This window comes from Kwoniella mangroviensis (assembly GCF_000507465.2).
Source record: "Kwoniella mangroviensis CBS 8507 chromosome 1 map unlocalized Ctg02, whole genome shotgun sequence".
In the NCBI taxonomy this organism is placed as follows: Eukaryota; Fungi; Basidiomycota; class Tremellomycetes; order Tremellales; family Cryptococcaceae; genus Kwoniella; species Kwoniella mangrovensis.
Window position 1 is genome coordinate 1,385,130 of NW_027062534.1, and position 12,080 is coordinate 1,397,209.

The 12,080-nt window shown below is 44.7% G+C and overlaps 5 protein-coding genes across 5 annotated transcripts; 3 read left to right on the forward strand and 2 right to left on the reverse strand.

Annotated features, from left to right (window-relative positions):
- Positions 1-403: 403 nt before the first annotated feature.
- Positions 404-2,825, forward strand: I203_105620 (uncharacterized protein; the record flags this gene model as incomplete). Its single annotated transcript, XM_019144774.1, has 7 exons — positions 404-595; positions 743-1,012; positions 1,099-1,178; positions 1,249-1,328; positions 1,419-1,720; positions 1,819-2,088; positions 2,241-2,825. The coding sequence occupies 7 exons, from the start codon at positions 404-406 to the stop codon at positions 2,823-2,825; spliced, it is 1,779 nt and encodes a 592-aa protein (XP_019006109.1).
- Positions 2,826-3,045: 220 nt separating this feature from the next.
- Positions 3,046-4,788, reverse strand: I203_105621 (uncharacterized protein; the record flags this gene model as incomplete). The annotated part of the gene is made up of 7 exons (XM_019144775.1): positions 3,046-3,179; positions 3,248-3,320; positions 3,390-3,729; positions 3,789-3,826; positions 3,899-4,042; positions 4,120-4,577; positions 4,698-4,788. 7 exons carry the CDS (start codon positions 4,786-4,788, stop codon positions 3,046-3,048), a joined length of 1,278 nt encoding a protein of 425 aa, XP_019006110.1.
- A 386-nt stretch (positions 4,789-5,174) lies between these two features.
- Positions 5,175-7,305, forward strand: I203_105622 (uncharacterized protein; the record flags this gene model as incomplete). Its single annotated transcript, XM_019144776.1, has 6 exons — positions 5,175-5,989; positions 6,080-6,379; positions 6,461-6,589; positions 6,655-6,815; positions 6,896-7,208; positions 7,266-7,305. The coding sequence occupies 6 exons, from the start codon at positions 5,175-5,177 to the stop codon at positions 7,303-7,305; spliced, it is 1,758 nt and encodes a 585-aa protein (XP_019006111.1).
- Positions 7,306-7,494: 189 nt separating this feature from the next.
- Positions 7,495-7,801, reverse strand: I203_105623 (uncharacterized protein; the record flags this gene model as incomplete). Its single annotated transcript, XM_019144777.1, has 2 exons — positions 7,495-7,576; positions 7,656-7,801. 2 exons carry the CDS (start codon positions 7,799-7,801, stop codon positions 7,495-7,497), a joined length of 228 nt encoding a protein of 75 aa, XP_019006112.1.
- Positions 7,802-9,729: 1,928 nt separating this feature from the next.
- On the forward strand, positions 9,730-11,871 carry I203_105624 (T-complex protein 1, beta subunit; the record flags this gene model as incomplete). The annotated part of the gene is made up of 9 exons (XM_019144778.1): positions 9,730-9,750; positions 9,816-9,927; positions 10,008-10,499; positions 10,569-10,646; positions 10,709-10,797; positions 10,874-11,131; positions 11,209-11,569; positions 11,648-11,759; positions 11,823-11,871. 9 exons carry the CDS (start codon positions 9,730-9,732, stop codon positions 11,869-11,871), a joined length of 1,572 nt encoding a protein of 523 aa, XP_019006113.1.
- Positions 11,872-12,080: the final 209 nt, after the last annotated feature.

Sequence of the window (12,080 nt, forward strand, 5' to 3'; positions counted from 1 at the left end):
GCACTGTAGAGTGGTGTTGAAATGGGTATCTGTCTCTTGTTGTTGCTGGGTCGACATTGAGCTTGGGTGAGCTTGGACCCGTTGGTGTGGCGGACATCTCCGCTGGTTAGTGACTAGTCACGTGATAATCATTCAACCCCCAAACACAAAAAGTTGATGCTCAACAGACAGGCCATCAGTTAAGTTCACTTTGCCATTGTGGTGGGATCATATCACCAGTATCCATCGCAGGGTCACGCCGACTGCTTGCTCTATACTTACTCATACCGCAAAACGGACTGAAAAGCTCTGACAGGCGGGTAAAACTTCTTGCATCCCGCATCTCGCCACCACGACTTCCATCACTCGCGCCATTGGCGCCTTCCCTTCCCTACTCCGATCGATAATACCGAAATCAATCAGAATGACCATAGAGCCTGTAGCTAGTACCAGCTCATTCCCGCAGCAAATCGAGCAGGATGAAGAGGTATTTCCGAAATACACGATAAACGATAATAATGTCCCAAACCATCCGAAATTAGGTGGATACGATTTTTATAGATCGATAGGAAGTCCGAAATATGTTGTGGCTCCTATGGTGGATCAGAGTGAATTGGTGAGTATCCACCACTCACTATTACTGTTCGAATATCCCGATGTAGCAACCAGAAGAGATAATACATGCATTGATGTATCTATAAATCTGAGGTAGAGATCGATTCTTGGAATTTAGCTGATAATGGTATACCTTGCATTCTCATAGGCATGGCGATTACTTTCGAAAGCACCTTTACCACCTTCCATAGCAGGACCATCTACGACCATAACCACTTCGACGGGCAGGAAATTGATCAGGTATCCAGGTGGAACACACGTTTCTTATACGCCCATGATCCATGCTAAGGTATTTATAGATGCCAAAGGAGAGGGAAACAAAAGGGGGGATGGGCAATTTAACCTGACTTACGAAGAAGAGGGAGGAGAGGGGACCATAGCGGTTATAGAAGGTGGTGATAGACCTGTGATCGCTCAGGTGGGTAGAACCTCATCACACTTCTTTCTCCATCAAGCTCAAAAGTTATGTTAGATTCGTGCTGACGCCCTGTCCATCGCGAATAGTTTTGTGCAAATGATCCCGAAGTCTTACTTGCTGCTGCCCAGAAGATCGAACATCGAGTAGATGCGGTGGACATCAATTTGTGCGTAGACATGAAGGATATACAAACATCATCATTCGAGCTGATCCGATCTTGACATTGGTATTATTAGTGGTTGCCCCCAGGGTATAGCCAAAAGAGGGCATTACGGTTCATTCCTACAGGATGAGTGGGATCTAGTGTACAAATTGAGTCAGTCAAGTTTCAAGCTTCTCATATTCCACTATTTCAATAATGATCATTCTTCACAACGGACACTGACGTTTCTGAGGTATCTCTCAGTCAATACATTACATATCAATCTAAAAGTCCCGGTGACCGCCAAATTCCGAATCTTCCCCTCTCTCAGCAAGACACTCGCTTATGCCAAAATGATGGAATCTGCTGGAGCCCAGATACTCACATGTCATGGTAGGACCAGAGATATGAAGGGGCAATTTACAGGATTGGCGGATTGGCAAATGATCAAGAAAGTGAAAGAACACGTCAACATCCCCGTTTTCGCTAATGGGAATATACTATATTATGAGGATGTTGAGAGATGCTTGGAAGTGACTGGATGTGATGGTGTTATGTCTGCTGAGGTGAGTTCGAGTCTCTTGTCCCTTTTACAGTATCCGCTATCCATCAAGTCTTCGAAATTATCTTACCGGGAGAGATACTAACGATTACTATTCTGTAGGGCAACTTATCCAACCCAGCAATATGGCTTGCTCCTTCTCATCCTCACTTTCACCCGTCGATAACAATGTTAGCGCATAGGTATTTAGATATAGTAGAAGCTTTACAATCGCATACATCACGATCAGCTATCAAATCGCACATGTTCAGATTATTGAAACCTGTTTTGGATACCAATGAGGAATTGAGGGTCAAGATTGCTCAATGTCCTGTGGGTGAGGGGATGGACAAGTTCAGAGAGCTGTTGAAGGAGATTGAGAAGATATTAGAGGTGAGTTGAGTCACATCTCACCTTCGAACAATGACAATGTGGTAGAATGCGGATGATTATGCTCTCACAAAAGGGTTACCCTTGAACCGAGAACAATTTCAGCATGAATACTGAATAGTAGCTGACCTGCCTTTTTTCTCTGCACCCATTAGCCGGCGATACAAGAAGCAGGTCCATCTTTCCATCCTCCACCCATAGATCCATCTACAGGATATCGATCCCTACCCATCTTCTGTGCCCAACCTCAAATACGTGCCAAACCCGTCTCTACCGAAATAGGTGGTACGGAAGAGTTCGTCACTCGACCGAGCTCACCTTCGGCGGAATCTCCAGGTAACTCTGTGGCTCCTGCATCCAGTATACAAGGAACGATATTGTTCTCTCGATCAGCAAGACATGACGTGAAGAATACAGATAGATGTATCAACGAAGAATGTACGGGTGTAGCTGCTCTCAGATGTCCAACGAGAGCATGTATCACACATTGTAGGATTGTTAAAGCTGTGGAGAGTGGATATACAGAGCAGGAAGCTACGAAGGAGGCTTTATCTGGTGGATTGGTAGGGATGGGATGCGAGGCTCATGAAGAGAAGGAAAGAGCTAGGAAGGAAAGGATGGATAGGAAGAGGAAGAATAAATCAGAGGCGAAACAGAGAGCGAAGCAGAGGAAAATTGAGAACGAACAGAAACCGAAAAAAGGGGCGAATGGAGGCGAAGCAGCAGACGGAGATTCGTAGGAGTAGGAGCTGGGTATGGGTGATGGACTCTAAATGTAGGTATGTGGATTACGGGTAGTTGTAGATTTTTGGTTCTGGATTAGCATACATTCTATTGAACATGTTGTCATTCCTCCTCATATATCATATCATGCATCATTGTAACGAAAATGGAAAAAATGCGTATTTTATTCACTCAATCCATTAAACTCGTTATCATAATGACGTTTTCTACCACTTCTTAATCCACTTTCCACCTTGTGACACTCTCATTATCATCTCCTTCTGCATCTAACAAGAGCTCCAGACTCCATACGGAAAGGAAAAGAGCTATGTTGATCCATCTCCACCATGTCTGAGATCCTCCATCGAGTACTAATAGTGGGGGGAAAGCTATCAGCATAATTGTAATATCTGATTCAAGGTTTGCGATCGGTACTCACGCAGTAAATGCGTATATACGGCTATTAAGATAGCTCTTCTGTAACTCAACACTACCGTTGTTATTCTCATGTTCTGTATCATTACCATACACATGAGCGTCAGCTAAATCAAAATGTGTCAGTCAAGTGTCACTCAACTCACAGGTGGCTCTTGACCTAAACTCCTACCATCCCAAAACCCTTCTTTCTGTTCACCTACTCCATTCCCATCAATTGACAGCCCATCATCCCAACCCAAACTGGATTTCCTAATGACAGGCACAATTCTAGCTGCCATGTGCAACACCGCTACTCTATATATCAACGATAGTAACAGATGAGGGGGGAGGGTACGAGAGACGCTGATGAATGAGGGGAAGGTAGAGTGAATGGCGTAATTGAATAATGCAGAGATAGAATCAAGTGATTTGGAGATATGCGAAGATGGTTGGCGGAGTGAGGAAGTGGGGGAAGGTAACCAGCCTGAGCCGTAGGTCCTGGGTCTATCGAACCCAGTCAGTCACAAGGTATCCATCAGTATAGGGAAGAAGGTTGTACCTACTCCATCGCTCCTTCGACACCAGACAACCAGGCTGAATACTGTTCAATTTTATCCAGATCAAGATCAGCTGGAATATAAGACAGGCAAACGGGCAGTTGAGATAGACTCACCACGACGTATACAAACACCAGACTAGTTTCCAACACGTTTGTCCGTCTCAGAGTAAAACCAATGAGAGATAAGAATAGTACCGAAGTGAGTGCGCAACCCAACAGGAAAGCTGGGAAAGAATTTTCAGGTGATAATGGGAATGCCTGTATCCAATTTTCAGTCAAGCACTTGAGGGACGGGAATGTATATCAAAGATGAAGGTAGATGAGATAGTACTCACTTTAATTATCCCAGCTAGACCAGCGCAATAAACCAAAGCAGCCAAAATCAACCCAAACAAACTCCTCCATTCAATACTATTCTCATCGTTATTCTCTTCCTCGTCTGCCCAACCTTTACCCACACGTCCTACCACCTGAACAACCAATAGTGTACTGATCCCTTCTAAGAGAGTGAACATCGGACTGACCCATCGTAGTATCTGAGCGTAGACGAATGGTAGGACGTTGACTAGGTAATGTTGAATAGGGGGTAAGATTGTCGTTGATGTTGAAGATGGTGGATTGAGATACCAATACAATGTTAGTAGTACCAGGAATGAAGAGATGAATGGTGAGAGAAATGCCAGAAGTGATATGATGGGTGCCAAGGGGGTGTTCTTGAACGCTAGTCTCAAGGTAGAATAGAGGAAGTGATGAAGAGTAAATAGTAGGGAAAGTAAGAGGAATGACGGTGGACCTATTTGTAGAGCATTTGATACGAAATTAGCGATGTTCACACTGGTGATATTGATGCTAGGTAGTCGTCATTGCCGATAGCTCTTCGTTGAGCAGATATAGGATCAGCTCAGCTACTTACCTAATAGATCCAATGTCATGGGTAACGCCAACAACACCTGAGTGAACGTTGCCATCCCCTGCGTGAAGGAGAAGAAAGATGTGATACCCATTTTGCTCGGCCTGCTCTTTCTGTCTTTTCGATGTTCTACAGGTGCGGTGGTAGACCCAGGGCGTGGGTAGACTGCTCTTCAGCTGGTCTACTTGCTTTTGTGTGCTAGCTTCTGCGGGATAGAAGATGAGGAGCGGAAGAGGAAGTGTTGTTGATTTTGATCTTTCACCCCATCATATCATGACGCGGTCGTTCACCTTATTCGAGCGAATCTAGGTCTTGTTTTTCCGCTCAGCTCAATTCAACTTGTATCACTCTTCATCGTCTTTCCTACACATCACAACCAACTCTAGACATCCTAGCTAGTGAAGAAGACGTCAAACTCCCTTGGATGACTGCGTGATCGTTTTTTGTATCGTCGACTTATTCTCACTCTCACTCCTCGCCATGTCCTCCCGATTCCTCCCTCGATCGACCTTCGTCCGTCCCCCGCGTCTCTCTTCTCGGACCATCCGACCTATTCCCCTCCCTCTCACTCATGGACCTAGACCATACAGCACTTCCACAAGTAGCAGTCCTACTCCACCCCGAATCAGAACAACCGCATTTTTATCAATCGCTGTCCTCACATCTGCTTATCTCCTATACCAATATGAGATCTCCACCTCACCAGCATCGGGATCGTCAGAAGGTGGAAAGGGAAAGAGCTTGAATGAACAGTATGGTTCTAAATTCGATATTCGCATACGAACATCTCGAAATGGTGTACAGTCTTATGAGTTCATACGCAAATCAGAGGAAGAAGTAGAAAAGATATTGACTGAACATGAAAGTGGAAACAATCAAGTTGGTCGAAAAGGCAACCCAGTTATTAGATGGGATACAAATTGGGTAGGATCAAACGAGCCTTGTGAAGATAGATTTGCATCAAATCTCATACCTAGAAGATATAGCTCAAACTCTGCCTTCCACAAATCCAGTACCGATATTACGGAGGCACAGGGAGAAGGTGAAGGTGAAAAGGATTTAATGTTATTTTCAATAATTGATGGTCATGCTGGTGATGCCACCTCGAAATTGTTGGAAAAGACTTTACATCCTACTTTATCTGTTGCCTTGGCAGGACTTCAAGCTGGTTACGTACCTAATGATCCACAAGGTAAATCGTGGTACGATAAGTTGAACCCTATTTCTTGGTTGTATAGCTACACTAAGACGGGTTCGTGGAATCCCGAGAACGTTACAAGGACATTACAGCATGCGTGGGTCCAAGCGCTCTCTCTCTCTCTCTCTCTTTTTCTCTACTCTAGATCTTCAACAATCATACTGATATCCGGGCTGTATTATTCTAGGTATACTGAACTGGACGATCACATCTGTCAATCACCTATCAAACTCCTTCAAACCCTCAAACAGCCTTCAAACCCCTCAGACTATCCTACCCCTCGACAGACGCTCGTCGCACTGGCTCAACCTGCTGCGTCGGGTGCTTGTGCCATAACGACTTTTGTGGATTCCGAGAACCAAGATTTGTATGTGGCTTTGGCGGGGGACTGTAGGGCGGTGGCGGGCTGGCAGACGAAAGATGGAAAATGGCGGTGCGATACGTTGACGGAAGATCAGATGGGGGAGAACCCCAAAGAGGTGGAGAGGTGAGTTGACTTCTTGCTCAAAATATCAATATTTCGAGAGGTTTCGAGAGGTTTCACTGATGGGATAATCACGTTGTATAGGATGCAAAAGGAACATCCAGCTTCGGAACGGGATACGGTGATTAGAGGTGGAAGGGTCCAAGGTGGATTACAACCTACTCGAGCGTTCGGGGATGCAGTCTACAAGTGGACGACAGCACAAGGCAATGCGTGAGTCGACCCATCAACCCTTCCCAACAAAACAATTTGGTGTTGATAGGCTATCTGTCGTTTAGCATCGCGGACGCATTCCGAGAAGAAGGTGATAAACCTCGAGGCGTTCGACCGTGGAACTATACCCCTCCATATGTCACTGCCAGACCCGAGGTGACATACAGGAAGTTGAAGAATGAAGATGGCGATCAGCTGAAATTCGTCATCATGGCTACTGATGGATGTGAGTTTTGGAATGACTCGTATACTTCGAATCATGATTTATACCAAAGGGGAGGAAGTCAAAGCTGATATCTGATATAGTATGGGACAGATTAACATCCGAAGAATCCGTCCTCCTCATCGCGTCATACCTCGATCATTCCAAACATTCTGATATTTCCAAAACGGAATTACCCAACCTTTACCCCCTCTTACCATCAAAGGGAGAACGACCATATCCCGTACAAGATTTACCTCAACCCAAGGATGGATCATGGGCTTACGAGGGGGATACCAACGCTGCCACGCATTTGATCAGGAATTCACTGGCTGGAGCGAATAGGAAGAATAGAGCGGAATTGTTGAGTTTGAATGGCAAGGTGTCGAGGTGGATGAGGGATGATGTTACCTGCACGTGAGTGGTCATCAGGGTACTGAGTGAGATCGTGTACTGACAGTATGAGAAATGTAGAGTTGTCTTCTTCGGTGATGATTCCGAGAAGAAGGAATAGGAGCAATGCAGAAGAGAAAATTTCTCTATTTCGGCAATTCTTGATGATTTGGCTTGTATACGACTCAAACACCACTGTATAGATATACTACATGCATAACGCTCAATCCAATCGGACTCAAAGACAGCGAGGGGATTCGTGTCGGTCCGATGGGTAGATATCTAGGAATCAACTTTCAATGATCATCGACTATTTGGTGGATCGGTCGTTCTCATGCCCTCTTGAATAGTACTCAGCAATCATCGTACCATCCGGATCACCAGGAATACCACTGCACGTTAAAAAGTTAGTTGACCGACTCAGTCTAATAAGTGACATTGTACAAAGCATTCTCATTGCATGTCACTTACTTTTTGGGATCAGCAACTTTGACAAGACTATTGATCAGACTGCTGAAAATGCCACTTCCTGGAGTAGTAGTTTGAGAGGATGATGCTGATCCATTGCTGGATTGAGGATTCGTTGATGGTTGATTTCTAGAGTCGTTGTCAGGCATATTGGCTTGAAAAATGCTGTGATGATGGTTGAAAGTCGAGGTAAGTGCCATGTACTAAAACCCACTCACATCTTATTTGTACTGAATGCATAGCCATCGGCAGTTCTGACCCCACTTTGAAGTCGATCGGAGCGACTTTCTCACCTCCAATAGGATACCGGTAATCCTTTATACGTTGCGAGTCGGACGTCCACCCGGAGATCGAAGCTTTCGAAGGCAATTCCAAGTTGCTATGTTCAATTGTATCGCAATTGGACAGCAACTTATTATGTAACTTGCGGCGATGTAATATCTAATATACAGCCTTGAGTGGGGTAGGACAACAAATACGCTATCTGGATGCGAAGTATAGATGCCCTTCGGATATGACAATAATCTGAATTATCCCAAGGCTATACAGTAGACCGCGGGAGATGACTACTTTAAGTGTTCGGTCAGGAAGAAGACCCATGAAGCATTATACATTTCTAAGTATCCTTTGTCAAGCTCAATTTGAACCATAACATTCAAGGGTATGTAGTCGAGTTGGAAGACCCATGCGAAAGAATACAATCATTCCGACTGGTAGATGGCAGTGTTGGTCATCGAAGAAGGACACGATAAAGGATTTTTACACATTTGGCTTCGTCTAAGTTGCCCTACCCCTCTTCCCCGAGGTGTATAGGACCAAATACACTACTGTACATAGTCGCCTTCTCGTCCAAAGGTTCAATATCAAGCATATACATCGAGCAACTTCCATCACTCCTATTTCTCCTCTTAAAACGTATCTATGATCGTGGATCGAGATATTACTCCTGCCGATAACATCCTTGGACCAATTTTGGACATTCTATCATTGAAAGCCGTCTTCTCAGCTTGGGACTTCGCGTGGGATGCAGAAATTGCAGAACCAGCATCTCTTTCAATGGGTAGTCCGCTATAATAAGCATAAAGTGAGTACACCATATATCGCAGATTGTCGGGCGTTCACTGTAAAGCATTTGATATTGGTATAGATTTGAATGTCACGTCGCAGACAAATTCACTTGACTGGGTCAAATTGTTCATTAGTATAATTAGCGAATGAAAGTACTAGTGCGTTCTTGGTGAACCAATCAAATTTGAGGGATCGTCTTTGACTGGATGGTTCAGTCGATGAAGAGGATCCAGGGGAGGTGACGCTGTTTGGCTTTGTGTGTTAGACGTAGTTTTGTCAGACATGATTTGCCGGTAAGTCAAGTGAGTTGACATTTATGTTCAGTCAACTCATGGGGTATGCAAGGGTATGAAGATGAAAGTGAAGCCTATCTATACACTCTGAGCTGTAGCTTGTAGCTCGGCTGAAATCCGCTACACTCGATTGAGCTTGAATTAGTTCAAAACCCATTTGAGACAGCGAAAGTATCGTGATGTTTCGAGTCATGCATAGCAATCACAGGTGAGGTACGGCAGAGACCGAGGTATTGTTCGAGACTCTTCTCTACTTCAATTGGTACTCCGACGAATGGAAGTGATCGAGCGAGCCAGCTCTCATGCCGCTGTTTCTGAGCATCTTGCGCGACATGTAAGTACACCTCAGCGGGGCCGACTCGCCTTCTTGAGTAAAAAATTATGATCGTGTCAGAGGTGACAACTTGTCAGTTCAGGCAGCTTATGCGAATGCTAACGACGATGTATACTCTCGAAGCCCTTTTGCTTGAACAATACTCGTACACCTTCATTAGAAAGGATCAATTCTGCGGTAAGATGAGATATTTTCCCACTCACGCCTGAACAATGCCACATGTGATCTGTGATTCTGCCACGTGGATCTGACCCGTACGCGCTTCGACCACCTTCCACTCTGAACATGAAAAGTTCAACCTCAAATCCCATTCATCATTCCGCGTATTTCGTTGACATTCCTACTCTCAATCCCAACAGACCTCACCAACAAACAGCTCAAGATGAACGTATTTGCTGATGAGGTGAGCTCAGCCACTTGACTTATGTAATGGAGGCATATGGCTGACTGGCGGAGTGAATGATGTAGGCCACCGAAGAGAGAGGTGAAAATGCTCGTTTGTCATCATTTGTCGGTGCTATGGCCCTCGGTGATTTGGTCAAATCGACTCTGGGACCAAAGGGAATGAACAAGATACTACGTGAGTCATGGTGTCAGCTGGCGCTCGACAGTCTTCGATGACAGGCTGACGGTATGATTTCTCCTCTTGACATTTTGTAGAATCCGCTTCTACCAGTCAGATCACCGTGACCAACGATGGAGCTACCATTCTCAAATCGATCCACCTCGACAACCCTGCCGCCAAGATCCTAGTCAATATATCCAAAGTGCAGGACGACGAAGTTGGAGATGGAACCACCTCAGTCTGCGTATTGGCATCAGAGTTATTGAGAGAAGCGGAAAAATTAGTTACCATTCAGAAAATCCATCCTCAAACTGTTGTGGAAGGATTCCGAATCGCTTCGAAAGCATCTCTTGAAGCTTTAGAACAATCAGCTGAAAACAATTCAAATGATGAAACCAAATTTAGGAATGATCTTTTCAACATTGCAAGAACTACCTTATCGTCAAAAGTGTTATCGCAAGATAAAGATTATTTTGCCAATTTGGCTGTAGATGCTGTTTTGAGGTTGAAAGGATCAACGGATTTGGAACATATTCAGATTATCAAGAAACCTGGTGGTAAATTGACGGATTCTTATCTTGATGAAGGTGAGTAGGATATTCAGCTCGGTTGAGATCGCGAGAGATAGAATCAAGCTGACGAGTGTCATATTATAGGGTTTATCCTTGACAAGACGATCGCTACGAACTCGCCTAAGAGGATAGAAAATGCTAAGATCTTGATTGCCAACACATGTGAGATCTTATGTCATGATTGCTGCAAGAGACTATTCCTGCTAACCTTCTCACACTTGTAGCTATGGATACGGACAAGATCAAGATTTTCGGTGCGAGAGTAAGAGTAGATGGAACAGGGAAATTGGCAGAATTGGAAAGAGCTGAAAAGGTGTGTAACACCGCTTCCTCACATTGTCATTCATTGTATATGTTACACTGACCTTGTGATCTTCTGTTTGGCATAGGAAAAAATGAAGGCTAAAGTACAAGCTATCGCCGCTCACGGTGTAACATGTTTCGTCAACCGACAACTCATCTACAACTACCCTGAATCCCTTCTTGCCGAATCTGGAATCATGTCGATCGAACATGCCGATTTCGAAGGTGTTGAGAGGTTGGCTTTGGTCACTGGTGGTGAGATCGCAAGTACATTCGATGCGCCTGATAAGGTGAAGATCGGTAGATGTGATTTGATTGAGGAGATCATGATTGGTGAAGACAAGGTGAGTTCATCCGCTCAGCAAGATGTGATTGGGATCCTTGGGACGGCCAAGCTGATAAGCAATACTTGTGTTCTTAGCTTATCAAGTTCTCGGGTGTCGCTGCTGGACAAGCATGTACCGTAGTCTTACGGGGAGCCACTTCTCAGATGGTCGAAGAGGCTGAACGATCCTTGCATGATGCCTTATCAGTCTTATCACAAACAGTGAAAGAAACCCGAGTGACATTGGGAGGAGGATGTGCCGAGATGTTGATGTCATGTAAAGTTGAGGAAGCTGCCCGAACAGTCAAGGGTAAAAAAGCTTTGGCTGTAGAAGGTTTCGCAAGGGCTTTGAGACAAATGCCAACTATCTTGGCTGATAATGGTGGATACGACTCGAGTGATTTGGTAACTAAGTTGAGAGCTGCTCATTACGAGGGAAGATCGGATGCTGGTTTAGGTGAGTTGATCATCCTTGTACGATTTCCCCTTGCCAACGACCGTTTCATCCTGACTTACGTTGGTTCCACTGTCGTAGATATGGAGAAAGGCGAAATTGGATCTATGAAAGAGTTGGGTGTGACCGAGTCGTACAAGCTCAAGAAACAAGTGGTAGTCAGTGCGAGCGAGGCTGCGGAGATGATTCTACGGTAAGTCATTCTACTGATAATGTCTCCTCCACGATCCATTTGACTAACAATGAGGCCTTGCAGTGTCGATAACATCTTGCGAAGTACACCAAGACGTCGTGAAGCTCATTAGAGGAGAACAGCTGGACGAGATGAGGGTACGAAAGGGGGATGAGAGCAGGTGTATATAGACAGTAGCAGACCTAGTTGACCAACAAAACAAACACATGCATTACATCGCATTAGCAATTATTGTACTAACCATTACGAAACTGGTCTGAGGGGAATCAAGTAACTGTAATGAACGGTAAGACGATACATAACAAAGTGGAGGTTTCCGTT